Genomic DNA, 23,363 nt, shown 5'->3' with positions numbered 1-23,363 from the left:
TTAGTTTGTTAATATGTCTAGAAAAAAACCAGAAAGATGGCTTTCCTTTCTAGTACTCAAGACATGGTCTATTACCTTATACAATGGGATAATCACCTTCTTATCCCTGCTAGCAAAATTCCTGTATATCATTGACAAAACCCTATGAACTTCATATCTGACTGCACAACTACCTCCAGGTCTTTTTCATCTTCCACTACCCTGAGTGTAGTACCACACCATTCGTACATTACTCTGGTATTACTGCTGCCTATATGCAGAACTTTGGATTTGTCAATGTTAAATTTCAACTGTCATTTTGAGGGTTTAGTGTCAAACAATGTTAACTACAAAATCATTTTGTAGTTGATATTTTTGTAATTAACCAAAAAAGTCCTTTGACATTTTCTTGGTTTTCGGAATTCACCGGAAATGTACTTACAGCCTAAGCTAGCTTGTAAAGTTGTTGTTGTTATTTGGTTTTTAGGAGCATTAGCAACTAAGGCCATATTGCTCCAGGATATGTGGTGGTCATTCCCTGACCTTTCCGCATCCTCCGTATTTGGTGGTGACGGGCTTGAACCCCAGTCTAATCAAGAAGTGTGTGCTACGCACTGCTGCTCCTTCCCACCTGGCTACGGAGGCGCCCAGCTTGTAAAGTACTAGAGAGATACAGTTCTATAACATGATATGCATTGTTATAAAGTAAAACTAAAGTTGTCACAAAAATAAAATGCAATTTTGTAGTTAATGTTGTTTGACAATAAACCCTCAATTTCTCAGACAATCTGCCTAATTTTTCTAGATGTTGTTGCATTAGTATCCTATCATTACTGTCACTAACCACCCTGCCAACCTTTGTATTGTCTGCAAACTTAGACATTGAGCCTGATATAACTTCATCAATATCATTAATAAATACAGAAAAGAACGAGCCCAGCACTGAACCCTCGGAGATTCCACTAATAACATTAGTCCACAAAGAGCAGTGTCCATTGATTACCACTCTCTGTCTTTGTCCACTCAACGATCCCTTTATCCTAGCAGAAACTTGCCCTTAATGCCACACGGCTCCAATTTGAACAACTTTTATGTGCAACAGAATTGAAAACTTCCTGAAATCCAAGTATATGATATAAAAATTATTTTTGATGTGAAAACATCTTTGGTGGCACCTACTACATTTTTGGACTGAAGAAAAACCAATTGGTAATGAAAATGTCAGATGGAAATGATGTAAATGACATCATTTAGGAAGTGACATAATTTGCATCATTTCTGTTTCACATTTTCATCAAAGATCTTTTCACATAAAACATATTTTGTGTGTACAGGGTACACGTGCTTTTTTTTTTTGCATCCAGTTCCTTTGTGACTGCATCACAGTATACAATCAAATTGGTCAGACAAGGTTTCCCCTTAACAAATACATGGTGTGGCTGAAGTATAGGTGCACTCCTGTCTAGACAGTCCTGTATTACTTCTTTAAACAGACTCCATTATTTTCCCTGGAACAAAAGTAAAGTTAAGCTTACAGATCTGTAATTATTCATTTCACCCTTTGATTCTACTATGTTAATTGGGGCTATATTTGCACATCTCCAGTCCACAGGGATCTCCCCTGAATCCAAAGGTGCTCTCAGAAATATGGCTAAGGGTTTGCTTACCTCCTTTTCTGCCTCCCTCAATATAATTGGACAGATTTTAACCACTCCAGGTGGGAGCATTTTTTATGTTTAACTTCAACAATTTCTCTTCCAGCTTCCTCTCAGTTATTACAAAATCATTTAGCTCCCTGATAGAGTTAGATAAACTTCTGGCATCCACTTCCCTAAAGAATTGATCATGTGTGAATGTAGATGGAAAATACTTATTCAGTTCATCAGCAACCTGAGCAAGATCATCAACGGTGAATCATCAAGTGGACCAATGTGATTCATTCCACTTCCTTCTAGTGTTTACATAAGTAAGGAAATCTTTGCTGTTTTTCTTTGCATCCTTTGCCAAAGATTTCTCATAATCCACTTTAGATTGCCTAACCTCCTATGTGACTTTATTACAAACTAACTGATATCTACAATAGGCTTTTGCATACCTGACAATTCTGCATCCACCTAGTGGTTCTTTTATCTTCAGATTCTAAATGCATGAATAATCACTACTGATAATCAGATCAAGAGTATTACACTCTCTTGTTGCCTAACATGCTGTAGAGAACAGACATCCAATTAATCCACAAAAGTCTTGCTAGTGTGTGACTGACCAACCCATAAGTTCCAGTCAATATCTGGAAAGTTAAAATATTCCATTATAAGACATTCTGATTTACCTGGCCCACTCTATTTCTCTGTGCAGTTGTCCACATACTCATCAGAGTCATTAGGCCTATAACACACTCCTACTCTTATTTTTGCTTTTCCAGTATTTATGTAACACCAAACCAACTCAACATTGCACTGGCCACCCATGTCAACTGGAGGCAATACTTTTTATGTACTTCTTAATTAAGAGTATAACACACACTTCTCTCATCCTATCTGTCCTTTCTGTATACATTGTACTCCCCATATTCAAATTCTGCATCCCATATATCTGAATCACACCATGTCTTTTATATCCCCACAATGTCTGCATTTGATGGTTTGACCAGCACTTCAAATTCATCAAATTTATTTACTATGCTCCTAGCATTGTTATACATGCACCTATTCTTACTCTGACTTACTATAACACAGCCCATGTATTTACTTATTCCATCATGACTGGCACCAGGCTTTGAATTCACCAAAACATTACTTTTCAGGCTGCTACATATTCCAATAAAAGCAATGCAAGAATCACCTTCACCCCTGCCTATGGCTGTTGTTAATCTATTAGTCTGTACATCCTCTCCACTTCAAGCTAGCAGGTTTCCTACTCATCTAACGCTGCCTCAGAAATCAGAAAATATTCTTGCACCCTTTCTATTTAAGTGTATCCCATTCATGTAGAAGTTTGTACTGATGACAAACACAGACCACACGGAGAAAAATTCTACCCCCAGGAGCCTTGCACAATCTCTCCAGAGCCAAATTAAGTGACAAGGCTGTCATCATATTTTCTCTCCTATTGTATCTAGGCAGAACTGCAGACACTTTTAAAACTTTTTCTGAACATTGCTCTGTTATTTCCAAAGGAGAAATTTTAAATTTGAACACAGGCTTATGTAATCTTAGCAACTGGTCTATACTGAACAATAGTGAGTAAAAAAAAAAAAAACCCACTACACCCATCATCATCAAAAAAATAAATTATCTTTATTGCTGCTAAGTACGTTACACAGTACTAGAAACAATAATACGGCAAGGTGCTAAACAAAATTCAAACAGAGCATGGTCGTCCATTATCCATCCCCTCTACTAATATATCTATTTCTTCCTTGAATTTATTCAAATTAGACACTTTCACACATTTATATAGCAGCTATCTTTTTGTAATTTAAGTTCATAATTAATAACATAACATAATTAATTAATTAATAGAATCATGACTCAGACAAGAGCAGCAAAGCAAAAGGCTCAAGCTAATGGAAGTGCTGTGGCTCACAGTAGAACTGAGGGGGGCAGTTGTCCTCTGACTCACAGCCTTATAAAATGCACTGTTTGCTTGATGTTTGCAGAGCAATCGGGTACGAGACATGATACTGCCATGGGGGATGTCTTTGTGTGTGCGCGATGCAAGGAGTGTATCGATGGTTTGACCATCGATACACTCCTTGCATCAACTGAGTTGTTGAAGGCAACAACTGAGTTGTTGAAGGCAACAACTCAGTGTTCTTATGGGCCTGTATGAGAGCTTGAAGGACAGGGTGGATGCCCTCGAAGAAACTAAATTGAGGGGCCCATCAAGCTCTCAGCTGCCCACATCAACGCCAGAGCTTGCACTTGGGCATCACGTGACACAGAGGCAACCCCCAAGGCAGAATGCGCTGGTCCCGAAGGAACTAGTAGTTGTTGGTGACTCTATTGTCAGGGAAACGGGAAACATGCTTTGTAAAAAGGATAGGTGGAACAGGACCAGGGTATGTCTGCCAGGGGAAAAGGTTGATGACGTTGTAGAGCGAATATCATCTTTTAAGGGCACAAAAGGTGATATAGTTGTACACGTTGGCACTAATGATATTAAGAGTAGGAGACCGGCAGAATTACTTAACAAGTACAGGTCACTGTTGAACAAAAGCCGAGAATTAGGGTTGAATTTGAAAGTGTCTGCAATTCTGCCCAGACACTATAGGAGGGAGTATATGATGAGAGCCTTGTCGATCAATTCGGCCCTGGAAAGATTGTGCAAGGCTCAAGGGGTAGAATTTTTTTCAGCCTGGACTGTACTTGTTAACAGGAGAGATTGCTTCTACAGGGATGGGATACACTTAAATAGAAAGGGTGCAAGAATATTTGCTGATGCTATCGAGGCAGTGTTAGGTGGGTCGGAAAACTGCTAGCTTGCGGGGAGACAAAGACCAATAGATTGACAGTAGCCACTGGCAGAGGTGAAAGAGATTCTTGCACTGCTTCTATTAGAATGAGCAGAAGCCTGAAAAACAAGATGCATGATATTTCAGAGACTGCTGGGAGCCATTGCGGTACAAGTAAACACATGGGTTGTGTTAGGGTAGCTAAGAATAGAAACAGGTGCAGGTATACTTGCGTGTACACCAATGCTAGGAGTTTAGTAAATAAATTTGATGAATTTGAGGTATTGCTCAAAACATCAAAGGCAGATATTGTTGGGATATCAGAGACGTGGTGTCACACAGATATAAGGGATGCAGAACTGGAATTTGGGGAGTACAACGTCTACAGAAAGGATAGACAGGATAGGAAGGGGGGAGGGGTTATGCTATTAGTTAAGAAACACATAAAAACCAAGGAAGTGAAGCCAGTCGACATCGCTGGACAGTGCAGTGTTGAGTCAGTTTGGTGTGACATAAGCATTGGGAGATCAAAATTGAGAGTAGGAGTGTGCTGTAGGCCTAATGACTCTGATGAGTATAATAAGGAACTGTACAGGGAAATAGAGTGGGCCAGTAAATCAGAGAGTCTTATAATGGGAGATTTTAATTTCCCAGATATTGACTGGAATTTGGGGGCTGGTCACTCACACACTAGCAGGGCTTTTGTGGATTTATTGGATGATTGTTTTCTACATCAGCATGTTCGGGAGGCAACTAGAGGGAGTAATACTCTTGATTTGATTATCAGCAGTGATTCTTCATGCATTAAGAATCTGCAGATAAATGAACCACTAGGTGGCAGTGATCACAGTGTGCTGAAGTGGGATTTACTCAAAGAGGTAACTACCATTAGGGGTAAAGGGAAGGGTTATTGCTTCCGTAAAGGCGACTACGATGGACTGAGACAGTATTTAAATTCTATACAGTGGGACCAACTGATGATGTTACCAACAGCAAATTCAAAATGGGAAGCATTCAAAGAACTTATCTTGGAAGCTACTAGGCTTTACATACCAACTAAGAAATATTGTTCAAGGTTTAGGCCAAAATGGATGTCAGATGAACTAATGAGGCATATGGCAGAGAAGAAAAATGCATGGGATACTTACAAATTAACACATGACACAGAAGCCTATGATAGATACAAGTTGATATGCAACCAAGTTACAAAGGAGGTTAGGCAGGCGAAGGCAGATTACGAGAAATCCTTGGCAAGGGATGCAAAGAAAAACAGCAAAGAGTTCTTTACTTACGTAAACTCTAGAAGGAAGGGGATGAATCAGATTGGTCCACTTGATATTGATGGGTCAACTGTTGATGACCCTGCTCAGGTTGCTAACAAACTAAATGAATATTTTGCATCGACATTCACACATGAGGAGTTATTCAGCAAGGGGAATGCCAGAGGTGTATTCAACTCTAGCAGTAAGCTACAGAATCTTGAAATAACTGGGAGTAAAGTGGAGGAGAAACTGTTGAAGATAAACACAAGAAAGGCACCCGGGGTGGATGGGATCTATCCAGTTATATTAAAGGAGGCAGCAAAGGAAGTAAGCAAACCCTTAGCCATAATTATGAGAGCTTCCTTGGACTCAGGGGAGGTACCCATAGACTGGAAATGTGCAAATGTGACCCCAATTCACAAAGGAGGATCAAAGGCTGACACAAGTAATTATAGACCTGTGAGCTTAACTTCTGTTCCAGGAAAATTAATGGAGGCACTGGTTAAAGAAGCACTGCAGGATCATTTAGACAAGACTTCAGTTATAGCTCGGACACAGCATGGTTTTGTTAAGGGGAAGTCTTGCCTGACCAATTTGATTGGATATTATGATGCAGTCACAAAAGAACTGGATGCAGGGAATAGCTTTGATATTATATACTTGGATCTTAGAAAGGCTTTTGATACTGTTGCACATGGAAGACTGCCACAAACTGGAGAAGTGTGACATTGGAGGCAAATTGCTGCTATGGATAAAGGGGTGGTTGAGGGGAAGAAGACAGAGTGGTAATCAATGGACACTGCTGATCGTGGACTAATGTTATTAGTGGAGTCCCTCAGGGTTCAGTGTTGGGTCCATTATTGTTTTCTGTATTTATAAATGATATTGATGATGGTATATCAAGCTTAATGTCCAAGTTTGCAGACGATACAAAGGTTGGCAGGGTTGTCAAGGACACTACTGACACTATGCTACTGCAATAGGATCTGGAAAGGTTGAGCAGATGGGCTAAGAGGTGGCAAATGAAGTTTAACATTGACAAATGTAAAGTACTACACATGGGAAATAGCAACCCCAGAGCAACGTATCAACTCTGTGGTACTACACTGATAGTGGTAGAGAATGAAAGGGACTTGGGGGTGGTTGTGCAGACGGATATGAAGTTCTCTGAGCAGTGCAGACGGGCTGCAAGAGTAGCTCATGGAGTATTGTCAATGATATACAGGAATTTTTCCAGCAGGGATAAGGAGGTGATTATTCCATTGTATAAGGCAATGGTCAGGCCACACCTAGAGTACTGTATACAGGTCTGGAGGCCTCATTTCAAGAAGGATGTAGAGCTGCTGGAATGAGTACAGAGAACGGCAACAAGATTAGTGAATGGAACAAAGTGGTGCTCTTACGAAGAAAGCCTTAAGTTTTGCAAATTACAGTGTCTGGAGACTAGGCACCAGGGAGGTGATCTGATAGAGGTGTATAAAGCCTTGAATGGTTTGCGCATGCTCAATGCTGATGGGATTCTTCCTCTAGCTCAGAATAATCACCTGAGAGGGCATAAATTCAAATTGAGGAAAGACAGATGTAGGATAGACGTGCGGAAATTTGCCTTTAGCCAGCGGGTGGTTGGTTTGTGGAACAAACTTCCATCCCTTGTAGTGGAGGTTGATAACCTAAATATGTTTAAGGCTCAGTTGGACAGGTATTTTGAACGAAGAGGGGTGAAGTGGAAGTGGGTTTTTTTTTTTTTTTTTTTGGCTGATGCTGCATAAGCTTGCTTTCTTGCATCAAATGCCTCTACTAATGCTAATATGCCCTTACATGTGTGTGTTCTATGAGAAAGAATAAGAATACCATCATCATTAAGTTGACTCAATCCACTTAAAGTGTTAAACACTTCAATCCAGTCTCTTGTCAAAATGTTTATCTTCAAAGCTTGCAATTTGCAGAACTGAAGTCATCTGTGGTAAGAGTATGTTTTGTTTTGTTTTTGACTAATCTGATGCTCTCTCTCTGTATCTGTTTCCAAGAGATACACATCTTTCTTAAAACTAGGCTTCCAGACTTGTATGCAATACTCAAGATGTGGCCTGATCATTTCCTTATACAATGGGATAATCACCACCACACTGACAGAACCCCATGAGCTGTTCTAGCAGCCTGTCTGCACTCTCAGACAACTTCATATGGAATGTACAAATTATCCATAGTCTCATTTATTCTCCATACCATGAGTGTAGTACATACCACCTAATTGGTATGTTTTACCACTAATAATATCGGTCCAATAAGAGCAGTGTCCATTTAGAAACACCCTCTTGTCTTTTGCTACTGAATCACCCCTTTATCCACAACAGTAACTTGTCCCCAATGACTCACATTGCTCCACTGCACAGTGGAGCAATGTGAGTCATTGGGGACAACAGTCTTTTATGTGGAACAGTGTCAAAAGCTTTACTGAAATCTAAGTATATGATGTCAACATTATTGTTTGCATTCAGTTCTGGTATGGCATCATAGTAGCTAATCTGATTGGACAGGATCCCCTTCCCACTTTACAAACCCAAGCTATGATTTCTGTATAATGTTACTACATTATACTACATCCCCCCACTAGGAAAAAACAACATTACTACACCCCCTCCACTAGGAAAAAAATTCAATATCTACTTGCACTAGTTTTAAAGGCTGTTAAAATTTTTAATGTAAAAATTGCCCATAGAATTACTAAATACTTAAAAAGAAAAAAGGGAATGAACGATTATTACGGCTATGAAGATGGTGGTGCAAAATAGTGTCTGCCATTAATCAGGATAAAAAAAAAAATATATATATACAGTGAAACTTCTCCTAACGGACATCTCTCTACAACGGATATTTTCAAATTCCCCAACTCACCTCCATTGGTTTTAACGTGTTTGCAGCTTCTGTCTAGCGGACATCCTCTGTAACAGATGCAGACAGGCAATCTGCACTGTTTCGTTTAGATTAGCACTTAATTTGATCTCCCCATAACGGACAGCAGCCCTTTTTCTAGGAACTTTTCTTCCACGTATTGCCTCAATCGTGTGTTTATTTCTTATTCCGATTCTCTGAATTTTATCAAGGTTTACGTCGTGGTTCTAAACCCTTTTTCAAGAATTTTAAGGCACGTGTAAAACTTCTGATGAATTCGGTGTGTGCAGGGCAGGGGGGATATGGTCGGCCTTTTGTGTTTTCAGTTTCAGTTTTCAGTTTTGTTCAGTGTCGTGTGAAGTGCACAATGTCGTCTCGTAAACATTTAACTTTAAAAGATAAAGTCGAACTCATTAATGCGTATGATTGGCAAAAAAATAGTGTTCGCACTCTCGCTGCAAAATTCAAAATCGGGAAGACGCAGGTAAGTGACATCCTAAAGAAAAAAATACGAACTGCTCAAACAATTTTGGCAACATGGAAATGATCAGGTTCAAAAATCATTCCCGAAAACTGTTGGACTTCAAATTGACAATGTTACGCATGAGTGGTTTTGTCGCGAACGTGCTAAAAAAATTCCCATTAATGGGCCTATTATTAGGGAAAAGGCTTTGCAGGTTGCGAAATCTATGGGAGTAAATGAGTTCAAAGCTTCTGTGGGATGGCTAGACAAGTTCAAAACTCGGCATAAAATTTCTTGGAAAACCGTAAGTGGTGAAGGTGGATCTGTTGATACTGGGGTTGTAACAGAGTGGACTGTCAAATTGGAAGATTTATGTCGTGATTTTGAAGCTAAGGATATTCACAACTGTGACGAAACAGGGTTGTTTTTTAAAGCTCTTCCTGAAAAAACAATGAGTCTAAAAAACGAAAAGTGCCAGGGCGGAAAAATTTCTAAGGAACGCTTGACTGTACTATTGTGTACAAATATGCTGGGAGACTTTGAACAACCTCTTGTTATAGGAAAACCACAAAATCCTCGTTGTTTCAAGGGCATAAAGTTGAATCTTTTGAATGTTGACTGGAAGTCTAATAAAAAAGCGTGGATGACACGAGATATCATGAGCGAATGAATAAGTCACTTTAACCAAAACACGATTCGTCAAAACAGAAAAATTATTCTTTTCATGGATAATGCTGCATCTCACCCGCATATTGAATAGTCCAACATTCAAATCGTTTTTCTGCCACCAAACACATCTGCAGAGCGTCAGCCCTTGGATAAAAGGATAATAAAACATTTTAAACTTCACTACAGAAAACGTGTTTTAAGACATCTCATTGCAAACATGAACGATGTAACATGTGTGAGTGATCTTGCAAAGAAACTCAGCATCCTAGATGCGATTCAATGGATTTCCTCTTCAGTAAACGTAATTAGAAAACACTGTCGTGAACTGTTTTGTAAAGTCTGGCTTCTCAAACGCAAAAATTGAAGTTGTGAACAGCAATGTGGAGCACCAAGAAGAACAAGAACTTCAACATCTATTGATAATGTACGATACTTCCACTACAAGTGACCCTGGCTACAAAGATATAGACTCGAACCTCACTGCAGAAGATGGTGCTCTAGATATCAACGACATTATCATCGATATTTTTCAAGAAGTTCCTCATGAGGATGAAGAAATGGAAGGAGGTCATTCTGTCGAAGAACATATTAACGACGAACCACAGTTGAAAATAGAAGAAGCACACATACAAATCAATCGTTTAAAAATGTTTTTCGCCGCTGAAGAAGATACTGAAGGACTTTCGTTGGTTTCTTCACTCCAAACAAATGTTGAAAACAAAATTATCAGCCGGAAGAAGGTGCAGAAGAAAATAAGTGATTACTGTATGTATTTTTCTTAAGATAAAGTCATAATATGCATAGCACAATTGTATGTATATTATTTACAAAAATATTGTGCAAAATCTGTATATAATTTAATTTGATTTTACATTAAACGTTTAACGATTTTACTTTATCTCTTGTGTATGTAATTGTATATTATTTACAAAAATATTGTTCAAAATCTGTATATATTTAATTTAATTTTACATTAAACGTTTAACGATTTTTATTTCTTTCTTTTTTTTTTTTTCTCCCTCAGACTTCTTGTTAGCGGACACTTCTCTCTAACGGACACATTTTCGTTCCCCATGGCTGTCCGTTAAAGGGAAGTTTCACTGTATATATATATATTCACATACCATTGCATTATGAGCTTTTAAAAGTGTAGTGTTCAAACATTCAAAAAAAAAAAAAAAAAAAAAAAACCACCTAACCTAGCTAGGCTAAGTGAAAAACAGCAGCCACCTTAATATAATAATATGTCAAGTTATTGAGTGTAAAGTGAACATGTCTGCTAAACATTTTAATAAAATGAAATACAATATGAATAATGTCTTCTTTTGTTAACTTCACATAACTTTTAATTATATTCCTTGGCATTTTAAATATGCTTTGAGCAATTTATTTACTAAATTAATGCTAAAGGATATTACAGTTTCTGAAAAATTGAAAGAGAAATTCAGCTTTCTTCAACCTGTGTGTTTTTGGGAATTTTAGCCTTAGTGTAAAACAGTTTTTATCAATTTTTTTTTTTCCCTGTCTGAATTTTAGATAATGCTAAACATAAACTCAGTACTGTGCATTCTATCATAAAATACTTTCATTCAACAAATTATATTCCAATATTGTCATCTTGAAAGTGCCAGTGGGCACTTTCAAGATGACAATGCCATTATCCAGTAGGCTCATAAATGGATACAGGCATGTGATAGAAAATAATAGGACTGTAATTACAAGACAATTTGTAGTATATTCTTAATTGTGGAATTCTTTAATATGGTTCCCATCAGAACTGTCAGTTACAAGGCTTTGGTAGGTGACATCCTTTGAACACATATAAACAAAAGCAAGCAAGCAAGCAATGTGCAAATATCACCAAAAAGTATGTTATCGGCAATTGTAGGAAAAAAAAAAAAAAAAAGTTGTGTGTATATTGATATGTTCCAGATGTCAATGCAAATTGATTGTTATTACCTTAAAAGGTCACCTAATCTCATATTCACATGTAATTTCAAACAAATTGGTTAGAAGATTAAAGGATCTAGATTGTTATTGAAGAATAACCTAATTTGATGCTGCTCTGCAAAACCATTAGCAATAATAACAATAGCTAAATTCTTATAATAAAAATGAGCTTAAGAAGCTTAATGAATAAATAAATATTAAAATAAACAGTTTACTCACCATTACTCCCAATGCAGGCAATTTGTTTGCAGTTACATGATTACGAAACAAACGGCCTACATCTTCTATTTTTGCATTTGGAAGATTAGGCAGTATCACCTGAAAATAAAATATTTAGCTTTTTTCAAAAATAAATCACAGGATTGCTTCAAATCACAGTGTTCCATATTTTTCTATTCTATTAGTACCCAAAACTATGCAAGGAAGCAAGCTTAGGTTAGCATAAAAACATATTCAAAATTTAAATAATGTAACCTTCACTAACTTCATTTACCTAATTCTTCTAAGCATTTGTTCCCATTTCTCTTTAAGTTATGGTTGTATTGGCAACTACAGCTATAATACACTGATTTCAGATCTTATAAGATATATACCTGTATGCCTGCTTTGTGAACAATAATTGATCAGGTAATCCAATAAATTGTTATTTATGGATCATCTCTAGGATGGCAAAGAGCTCACCAATGTCCTATCTATCTCCTAATATATTAGTAGTGGAAAAGTGATACAAGGAACCAAGCCTACAAATCATCAGCCAAAAGAACTACCTACATTGTTTGCCAATCCAATTCCATAATTTTCCAATCTTCTTTAAATTAATTTCAATTATTCACTTCCACAACATCAGGTGAGAGTTTATTCCAATAAATAATCAATTTCTATCTGGCTGAATGCAACCATTATTTTCTAATTTAAATTCACATCCCCACATGAGAAAGAGTAAGAATGCCATCAGCATTTAGTTTACTCAGCTCATTTAAATTCTTAAACACTTTAATCCAGCCCCCTGGTCAATGTCTGATTACCAGACAATGCAATTTATAGAATTCAAGTCTTGCATAGTAAGATGCCTAGACTAGTGCACAGCCTTGGTCAGTTAGCGCTGCTCTTTACTCGTCTTCTTTCCCTTTTATGTCCTTGACTAGGTCTCTGCTCTTTTCTGCACCAATTCCAACTGTATGTAGTGTTAATTTGTTGTGAAAAGTTAAGAGAGAGGGAAAGCAAACCTTTGTTCTCTTTGATAAGAGTGGATAGTAATTGATTAGATATTATATAACAAGTTGAGAACTGCATAGGATCAGTTTTTGTGAGTAGAGGTAGTTATGAGTTAAATGGGTATGTCCAGTTTGGATTCAGGCAAGAGTGATATTTTATTGTATAGATACCCATTGTTCAGACTCAGGTCTGAACAATGTGTGAAAATAATGGAGCTGATGGTTAAAGAAGTAATGGAAGATCATTTTGATAGGGGTGAAACTGTAAGGCAATCACAGCATAAATTTGTTGAAGGGAGATCATGCTGGGCTGACCAACCTGATTAGCTACTACAAGTTCACAAAGGAATTGAATGCAAAGAATACTTTTGACATCATATACTTAGATTTCAGTAAAGCCTTTGATACTGTACAACATATATGAATTTGGTATTAGGAAAAGTTATTACCACAGGTACAGGGATGATTAAATGGTAGGAGACTAAGAGTGGTTATAAATGGTCACTACGCTTCATGGATTAATGTTATTAGTGGAGTTCCTCAGGGTTAAGTGCTGGGCCCCTTACTATTTTTAATATTTATTAATGATATTGATGTAGGATGGTGGGATGGGTGTTTTATGACAATAATCAAGCTATTCTACTTCAACAAGGACTGTATAAATTAGGGCAGGGGTATTTAAAAATAGCAATTCAGGTTTAACTATCAGATGGAAGTGTCTTTGAATAAAGTATGTCAGAGCCATTATTTTCTAATTTAAACAATATCTATAAAGTGATAATGCCAATTTATGAATACTTCAATTATTGTGGTTTCACTTGATCTGGATCATTAATTGTTTTATTAGTAAAGAATTTTACTAACATAAAATAAAAACAAGTTTTTCTTAAATATATTCTTGCATATAATTGCTGAGTGTTGCAAAATGAATTTAAAATTAGCAGCATCTTTTCTGTCTGATTACTGCAACATACTAGTGTCATTTTTAATGTTGTCCAGTCATGGCAGTGTGTGGTTTTTTTGATAACATCCAATTGCAAACATTTTTTAACAAGCAAAAAAAAAAAAAAAAAAACCCCACATATTTAAACATGGCAGAGGGAATTTTATTTTAAAAATATAAAAAAAATTTATTACTGACAACTGAAAATAAAGTGGCATCAAAGAAGTGAACAATTTTTAATTATTTCATGCTGATTTTACGGTTAAAAATAGCATATCTTTCTCCAGGTTTTGCCTGTAAGTTATAAAGAAATTTGCACCAATCAGAGGTTTAATTTTGGTTAATGCAAGGTACTGCACTGGGATCAGTAATCCTAGAATAACAAGCTATTTGAGTAGCACTGCACTCAAGGTAGTTGATATGGAAAAAAAGACCCCGGAATAACTGTGCAATTTGACATTATGTTCTGAACAGTGAAATGAGTATGCTTTCAAGAAGCTAAGCATGCTGACTTCTAGAACAGATCACAGTGTTCTGGGAATGATATACATGAACTTTACTATCAGAGAAGAAAGGAGATTACTGCACTGTATAAATGCAATGTTTAAGTCACATCTAGAACAAGGTATACAGGTTCGGAAACCTCATTTTAAGGACACAGATTTGTTGAAAAGAACAACAAGATTATGTGGGGACAAAAAAATTTTTTTTTTTTTTTTTTTTTTACCAAGAGGGTTGCATAAATTGCAGTCTCTGGAAACTAGGCACCTGCATGATGGTCTAACTGAAGTGTATAAGGCTTGAAAAAGGGTTAAATAAATTAAATACTGGGCAAATCTTTACTCATTCTGAGATGGGTCACATACGAGGGGTGATAAATTTAAATTTATCTCATTTACTTTTGCTTGTAGCGGATATGTCTGATATTTTTGATAATTTTTACATTAAGTGAATGCTTAGTTTTCTTAATCATGCATTCAAAGCAAAGTGATGATAAAACACCACAAAAAAAAATATATAAGACTGCAAAAGTTGTGGTTTAGATTTTAACATTATAAAAGAAAGGAGAATGAATGAATGAGTGATATCGCAGAAATCCCTTGAGATCAAAGAAGCAACAATTCATATCAACCTAAATAACAAAAAAAAAAAAAAAAAAAACACCAAAAGCAGAGAAAATAACATGATTTGGTATTCTGTGGTTAAATTGATGAGAAAAAGGAGAGATGTACTATTAGAGATTACAGAAAGACGACTAGCGACCTGGAGAGAAGACCTTTATCAACAACACATCCTGTAAGCTTAGTGCTCATACAAGAAAAGACCTTAAGCACCAATTATTCTTGTATAATGAGGTTTTTTTTTTTTTTTTTTTTTTGATTTGGTAGTTGTTGGCGCATCGGCTTCTGTGGCCATATTGCACCTCCCAAGGTTTTTTGAAGTATTTTGATCCAAGCCCGAGGCGGGAATCGAACCCGCGACCTTTGGGTTGCCGGGCAGGTACTTTACCCACTCGGCTAGCCCGGTCGGCTCTTGTATAATGAGGATTCCTCTATATTTGTACAGTGTTGTCATGCAGTTAGCATTAGTTAATATTAAAGTAGTGGCATATTATGCAAGAAAGCAAGCATATACAGCAACAGCAAAAAAAAAAAAAAAAACCCACACTTTCCCTTTCACCTATCTATTCCTTCCAAAAGTTTGTTTAGTTCTTCCTTGAATTTATTTAAGCTATTACCTTCCAAAATGACAGATGGAAGTTTGTTCTAGCAACAAACTACTTACTGGCTAAAGACAAATTCCCACATATCTATTCTGCAACCATCCTTTCTCAATTTGAATTTATGTTCCCTCAAATGCATAATCTGAGCAAGAGGAAAAATTCCCATCAGCATTGAGCTTGCTCAAACCATTCAAAGCCTTAAACACTTCGACATCTGGTGAGTATGGGCTTGGCACACCCAGGGTCCTGAGCTGGATATCATTCTTCTCTTTTTTTTTTTTGGTGATTCCCTTCTACCCCCCCCTCTCTCTCTCTCTCTCTCAGGAATTTTTTTTTAAGAGCATCCCTTTGTTCCCTCACCAATCAGTACTCTAGGTGTGGCCTGACCATTGCCTTATACAAGGGAATAATCACTTCCTTATCCCTGCTGGAAAAATTCCTGTATATCATTGACAATACTCCATGAGCTACTCTTGCAGCCCGTCTGCACTGCTCAGAGAACTTCATATCTGCCTGCACAACCACCCCCAAGTCCCTTTCATTCTCTACCACTGTCAGTGTAGTACCACAGAGTTGATACGTTGCTCTGGGGTTGCTGTTTCCCATGTGTAGTACTTTACATTTGTCAATGTTAAACTTCATTTGCCACCTCTCAGCCCATCTGCTCAACCTTTCCAGATCCTGTTGCAGTAGCATAGTGTCAGTAGTGTCCTTGACAACCCTGCCAATCTTTGTATCGTCTGTAAACTTGGACATTAAGCTTGATATACCATCATCAATATCATTTATAAATACAGAAAACAATAATGGACCCAACACTGAGCCCTGAGGGACTCCACTAATAACATTAGTCCACGATGAGCAGTGTCCATTGATTACCACTCTCTGTCTTCTCCCCCTCAACCACCCCTTTATCAATAGCAGCAATTTGCCTCCAATGTCACACTGCTCCAATTTGTGTAGTAGTCTTCCATGTGCAACAGTATCAAAAGCCTTTCTAAGATCCAAGTATATAATATCAAAGCTATTCCCTGCATCCAGTTCTTTTGTGACTGCATCATAGTATCCAATCAAATTGGTCAGGCAAGACTTCCCCTTAACAAAACCATGCTGTGTCCGAGCTACAACTGAAGTCTTGTCTAAATGATCCTGCAGTGCTTCTTTAACCAGTGCCTCCATTAATTTTCCTGGAACAGAAGTTAAGCTCACAGGTCTATAATTACTTGTGTCAGCCTTTGATCCTCCTTTGTGAATTGGGGTCACATTTGCACATTTCTAGTCTATGGGTACCTCCCCTGAGTCCAAGGAAGCTCTCATAATTATGGCTAAGGGTTTGCTTACTCCCTTTGCTGCCTCCTTTAATATAACTGGATAGATCCCATCCACCCCGGGTGCCTTTCTTGTGTTTATCATTCCCCTTCTCTGTATTCATTCCATCAGCTCTATTATCCTACCTAATATGAGGCCGCCAGACCCGTTGAGGTACTCAAGGTGTGGCCTTGAGTACTGCATAAGGAGGTGATTATCCCTTATATAAAGGGATAATGTTTTTTGTATTTTATGTTTATTGGTAAATCCAGTTCTAAAGTTAAACTAATACTATATTCAGGGTTAATAACAATAGTCCAAGATAAGTGCCCAATGACAACCACCCTTCTTTCTCCTTCCCAACAATCCCTCTATCCACAGTTGCTGCTAATTCCCTACTGTTCCAATACTGCAGTCTGCTCCACATAAAAGATTACTCTGTACAGCAGTCTTTTATGTGTAACACTGTTGAAAGCAAGCATACGATATCAGAATTATTTTTTTTGCATCCAGCTCTTGTGTTGCTGTATCACGGAATCTAATCAAATTGGTCACATAAGATCACCACGTCACAAATCCATGCTGTACCTGCATAAGACTACATTCCTGTCTAGATGGTGCTGCATTATTTCTTTAACCAGTGATTTCAAAATTTTCACTGAAAAAGAAATTAAGCTAAACATCTGTTGTTACTTATATCACCATTTGAACCCATTTGTGAAATAATTACTTTCATAAAGGTATTACTTCCATAAAGTTTCTCCACATTCGAAGTAAACGGAGGGAGGGAGGGAGGGGGGAGGGAGGGAGGGAGAGAGAGAGAGAGAGAGAGAGAGAGAGAGAAGGGGGACCATATAATATTGGCACTACCCAACACAGTTTTGTGTCCACAACCAAACCCCATTTCAACCTATACAGAAAGCAATTTAGGTTGAAATGGGGTTTGGTTGCCCATGATAACAAGTCCTCTGTGAGCAGGTCCATCCCCCTGTTCTGTCCTTATATATGTTATTAATATAGTGGATTACATTTATTTGGGACACATTGGGACTAGTGAACTTTGGCCCAATTATGCAAAGTTTCATTTAAATAGTTAAAAATAAGTGCACCCCCACTTTATGATTGGTTCACTGTACGGTCAAATCCCGTTACTATTATTATTATCAGCCATATGGTGCAAGGAAGCCTGAGGCTTATGCTGCACTGGCCAAAAAAAAAAAAAAAAACTTTCCGAGTTACCCTGAGAGAGAGAGAGAGAGAGAGAGAGAGAGAGAGAGAGAGAGAGAGAGAGAAAAGTACAAAGGAATCATCAAGAAACAGAAGAATGATGATATCCAGCTCAGGATCCTGGGTGTGCCAAGCCCATACTCACCAGATGTAAGCCCCTGGGGCGATGGAACCTCCATAATAAAATACCGTTCACTATACAATATGTAGCGGCGCCTCCGTAGCGACCAGGGTTCGAGCCCATCACCACCAAATACAGAGGATGCGGAAAGGTCAGGGAATGACCACCGCATATCCCGGAGCAATATGGCCTTAGTTGCTAATGCTCCTAAAAACCAAATAACAAACAAACAATATGTAGTAAACCCTGGTCATTGTGATCACATTTGTGAATTGAATTTTAATTCTATTAAAATGTGATTCTAATAAGTGAAAATAGGAGGAATATTATTCACAGGCTATAAAAGTAAAGATATATTAAGCACAAATTTACACTTTATTACCTTACTAATTAACAAAATTAAATATTTTAAAATCGGAAGAATATTTTCCTCAGGTTAGCAAGATAAAAATAAATTTATGCTTAAGTACATAGTTTAATTAATACTGTAATATGTACAAACTAACTAAATGATATTTCTGTTCACTGACTTTTTTTTTTTTTTTTTTTTGGATTGTAAAATTTAAAACAATAAAAAAGATAAATAATCAATAGCAAACAACATGGCACACACAAATTGCACATGCCATGTTGGCTTGCTGGATCCATCAGTGGCTTCCAAAATGCTGAGGACTCAGTTTTATCAGTCTTGGATTTATCTTTTTTGGGGAAGTATGGATATGTTTCTGTGTCCATTTCTTCTTCTGCAAAGAATGACTCATCAAGACTGAATAATCTGGTATCTCATTTACCCTGATATCCATTTTTTCTTGTAAACCAGGAGGTATTTTGGATTTTTTAGTCTTTTCTCTAGCACTTTTTTTGTTACCTGTGGGTATTAGGAGATAAAGATATATAGGAGTGGCAACTGATTGGTCCTTCTGTGCAGGTTTTTTTGAGCTTAACAAGTAGCATGTGATGGTAATAAATGACTCTAGGTGAGATGGTCGTTCTATTCAAGTTTCCAATGGAACGTCTCACTTCTGAGTGTATAAAGGTTTGTTTGAATTTAGAGGTTTCACTGCTTTTCTTGCCTCCTGATATAGTATGTTCAGGTCTGCCTTAAGTCTTTGTATTTCTTTTTCTTCTTTTCATCCCTGGCATGCCGGTGGGCTTTGTAGCTAAACAAGATGTAATTTCATGGTCCTTTGTATTACACTGAGCACATGCAAGAGCATCATGACAGGCCATTTGTGAGTGTCTATATTTCTGGTTTAAAGCACCTTAAAGGATTTGGTATATGTGGACACAAGATAACTAGCTTTGATTAAATTACGATTTGTCGGGAAGTAAAGATAAGGATGACGTTTCTAGTGGGTACTAGATTGCGGTGTGCTACTACAATCAACTGGTATTCCCACAATGGGTGTTGCTCAGAGGAGCTGTTCTGAGTGCCTGTCACTTTTGTTCTCAACAAGTACGTTGTCAGAACAAAGCTATTTGAGCAATTTTGGTGAGCCTGCTAGCTTTCCAAATAAACCTTCCGGACAAAGAAGGGTGACTTTTTTTATTTGGTTCAGTGCCCAGGTTCCCCATACCACCATGGAGCTCAAAAGGGCTCACCCACTACCCAGCAAGCAATAAGTGACTAGGGAAATGGGATACCAGGGCTATCCAGACAACATACCTGCATCACTACCAGCTTGAAACCTGTTCCTCGGACTGTGAGGGTAGGGACATGGCATTAACCCTGCCAACTCTTGCAGGCAAACCCACTAGCTCATTGATCCTGAGTGAGCCATCCTAGTACCACCTGTCATGTCAAAGCAGTGTGCTGAAACTGGGCCTCAACCATCAGGATACCCCATTCTGAGTTTCCACAGGTTGCAGCACATAGCAAACAAGTTGGATTCCTATGTCATAGCCTAAAACCAAGGCTGTGGGCACTGGGTCGCAGTGATGCTAATCTGGAGAACTAGTGGCACGACTGGGAGTACCAGTAATACATTAGTTCTCCCTTTCCACCATGCACAGGGACCCACTTCAAGGGGCTGAACAACAGAAAACTTCTTGCTAGTTAGCACCAGACCCAAGTTTTAATTATAATAAAAGTTATTTTTCAAGAGTTTTCTTTTCATAAAACTGAAAATTCATTTAAAACAGGCCTTCTTAAACTATGGATCGCGAACCCATTTGGGGTCGCGAGAGATTTTAATGTCAAATATTTAAATACACGATTTTATAACATCTAGATGTGTATTTGTGCAGAGTCACACTCACACACCTGCACACAAAGGGAGGAATGCGCGCACACACGTGCAGCAAGACTATGATTCAATAACACTGACTGTAATGTGAACTAGTGTAGTATTGACGTTCTTCTAGTGTAGTCAATTGTCAGTGTTCCACCGTAACGAGATTTTGGTTTTTTTTATTTATTCGGTAATTAATAAATCAATTATTATATGCAATATGTTATTTTTATATATTTATTGTATTTTAGGATCAAAATAATTTTTGGCCATGGATAAATGGCTGAACTTAAATAAGAATAGCAATGACGCAGATAATAATGCTACAAACTCTTCTCAGGCAGGACAAAATATTGAAAAACAGGCATCTTATGTGCGAAAAAGAAAATATGATGAGTCTTTTCTTCAATTTGGCTTTACATTTCAAAATTGTAAGGGTAATGAACAACCTCTTTGTTTGATCTGCAATGAATTATTGGCTCCGGAGAGTATGCAACCATAAAAATTAAAAAGACATCTTGAATCAAAGCATGTTTCGTATGTCAATAAACCAAAAGAATATTTTGAAAGACTGTATAAATCTTTAAATAAAGAAAAAAAATCCTTTGAAAAATTTATAACCGTTAGTGAAAAATGTTTACTAGCGTCATATGAAGTTTCATACTGTATTGCTAAAAATAAAAAGCCGTTCACCATTGGAGAAGATCTTGTATTACCTGCTACTATTAAAATGGTAGAAATACTACATGGAAGTAAATATGGCGATGATATTCGAAAAATTCCTTTCTCGAACGACACTGTCTCGAATAGAATTTCTGATATTAACAAGGACCAATTAGTGCAACTTATTACAAGAATTAAAGAAAGCCCAAAATTTTCAATTCAGTTGGATGAAACAACTGATATTACTAAATTGGCTCAGTTGTTAGTATATGTCAGGTACGTTTATAAAGAAAGCGTGGAGGAAGAATTGTTATTTTGTCGTCCTATGGAAGACCATACTACAGGGAAAGACATATATTGTAAAGTTGACGAATTTTTAAAAACTGAAGGTTTAGAATGGAAAAATTGCTGTGGAATATGCACAGATGGTGCAAGAGCGATGACCGGCAAAAATTTGGTTTTAAATCATTTTTTCAAGCTGCTCATTATGATCATATAACTTTTACTCACTGCCTTATTCACCGAGAGGCCCTTGCAGCAAAAAAATTAGCACCAGAATTGAACGATGTGCTTCAGGATGCTGTTAAGATTATAAATTTTATTAAGAGCCATGCCCTTAACTGCCGCTTATTTTCAAATCTCTGTAAGGATACGGATTCCAACTACACAACTTTATTATTACATGCAGAAGTAAGATGGTTGTCAAGAGGTCAAAGTTTAAGAAGATTATTGCTATTAAAGGACGAGATCGAAATATTTTTAACCGAACGAAAATGTGAACTTGCTGCTGCTTTTTTTCAAAATGACTTATGGCTATCCAAGCTGTGTTATTTGTCAGATATTTTTGCGAAATTAAACGATCTCAACTTGTCTCTCCAAGGAAAAAATTGCGATATATTTACTTCGAATGATAAAATTGAAAGTTTTATCAAAAAGATCAACATTTGGAAAAGTAGGATAGAAAAAAATTCGTTCAAAATGTTTTCCAGTGTCGACAATTTTATAATCGAGAAAATTCATTGTAAAACTTTTATTGCAAAAATTATTGTAGATCACTTAAAAGCGCTAGAAACACAGTTCCGTACATATTTTATACTAAATATTGATTTCCAAAAAATAGTTTGGATTCAAAAGCCGTTTTGGATTGGCTTAAGTGAGATTGATCACCTGCCACTTAAAGCTCAAGAGGAATTTGCTGAGCTTTCGAGTGACTCAAACTTAAAACTACAATTTCAAAAAAAGTCCTTGACTGAATTCTGGATCGGAACTAGAACTGAATTTCCCACAATCGCTGATATGGCGTTAAATGTACTTCTGCCATTCAACACCACATATTTATGTGAAGTTACTTTCTCAGCTTTAACACATATTAAATCCCAGTATTGTTCAGCGCTAAAAAATGTTGAAGAGGTCTTACGTGCAGCAGTGTCAAACATTCCACCAAGATTTAATTTGTTATGCAATAAAAAACAGGCACATCCATCTCATTAAATTTTTTACTTTAATTTTAATTTAATACTTACCACTCAACGACTGCGTTCGAATATATTCGAGCCGAACTAAGACGGTCAGAATTCCCTTTTATTTATGTTATTGCAAAAAATGCAATTTTGATGAAAAATAAGGCATATAATTTTTGTAACTATAATAAATACAATTTTACAATTTTTTGTGCAATTTTTAATTTTAGATTTTTGTATGTTTCAAAACGAATTCTAAAACTATATATTTTCATATGTATATGTATATTGTTACCTAATAAATAAATCATCAAAAAATATTAATTTATCTTTCTTTTATATTTATATGGGGTTGCCAAGAAACTCGCAATCATAAATGGGGTCGTGAATGAAAAAAGTTTAAGAAGCCCTGATTTAAAACAATTAAAACCATGCATTATAAAAATAAAGTCAATTCTCCAGTAATCATAATTAGTTAAGTTCTGAAAAAAAAAAAAAAAAAAAAAAAACATTTATTTAAATACAGTAAACCCCCGCTATTCGCTGGGGTTACATTCCTGAGAAATGTCGCGAATACCGAAAACACGAATACTGAGTTATAGCTCCCATAGTAATAAAGGGGTTCCGTTCCAAAGTATGAAATATATAAGAAAAACTAGTCTAAAATTTTGTCTACGTATGTATTAGATGTACCTTCATAATATGACTATGTATATAGACAGTACATAGTGAAATGCAAGCATATGGCATCGAAATGAAAATAAACAATTTAATATTAAATGTAATATTTATTAGAATCAAACAA

At 36.8% G+C, this 23,363-nt stretch overlaps 1 protein-coding gene across 1 annotated transcript in view; it reads right to left on the bottom strand.

The window, feature by feature from the left end:
- Positions 1-23,363, bottom strand: part of unc-13 (protein unc13 homolog) — a 1,321,962-nt gene that overhangs the window by 82,272 nt on the left and 1,216,327 nt on the right. Inside the window, exon 38 of the mRNA XM_090372343.1 lies at positions 11,888-11,986. Within this exon, the coding sequence (XP_090228469.1) occupies positions 11,888-11,986 (99 nt within the window). The remainder of the gene's footprint in view (positions 1-11,887; positions 11,987-23,363) is intronic.

Source organism: Mastigoproctus giganteus, chromosome 4 (genome assembly GCF_048544385.1).
Source record: "Mastigoproctus giganteus isolate SK-2022 chromosome 4, ASM4854438v1, whole genome shotgun sequence".
Classification (NCBI taxonomy): domain Eukaryota; kingdom Metazoa; phylum Arthropoda; class Arachnida; order Uropygi; family Thelyphonidae; genus Mastigoproctus; species Mastigoproctus giganteus.
Note: the sequence above shows the minus strand (reverse complement) of the source record. Positions and strands in the feature narration are given on the sequence as shown.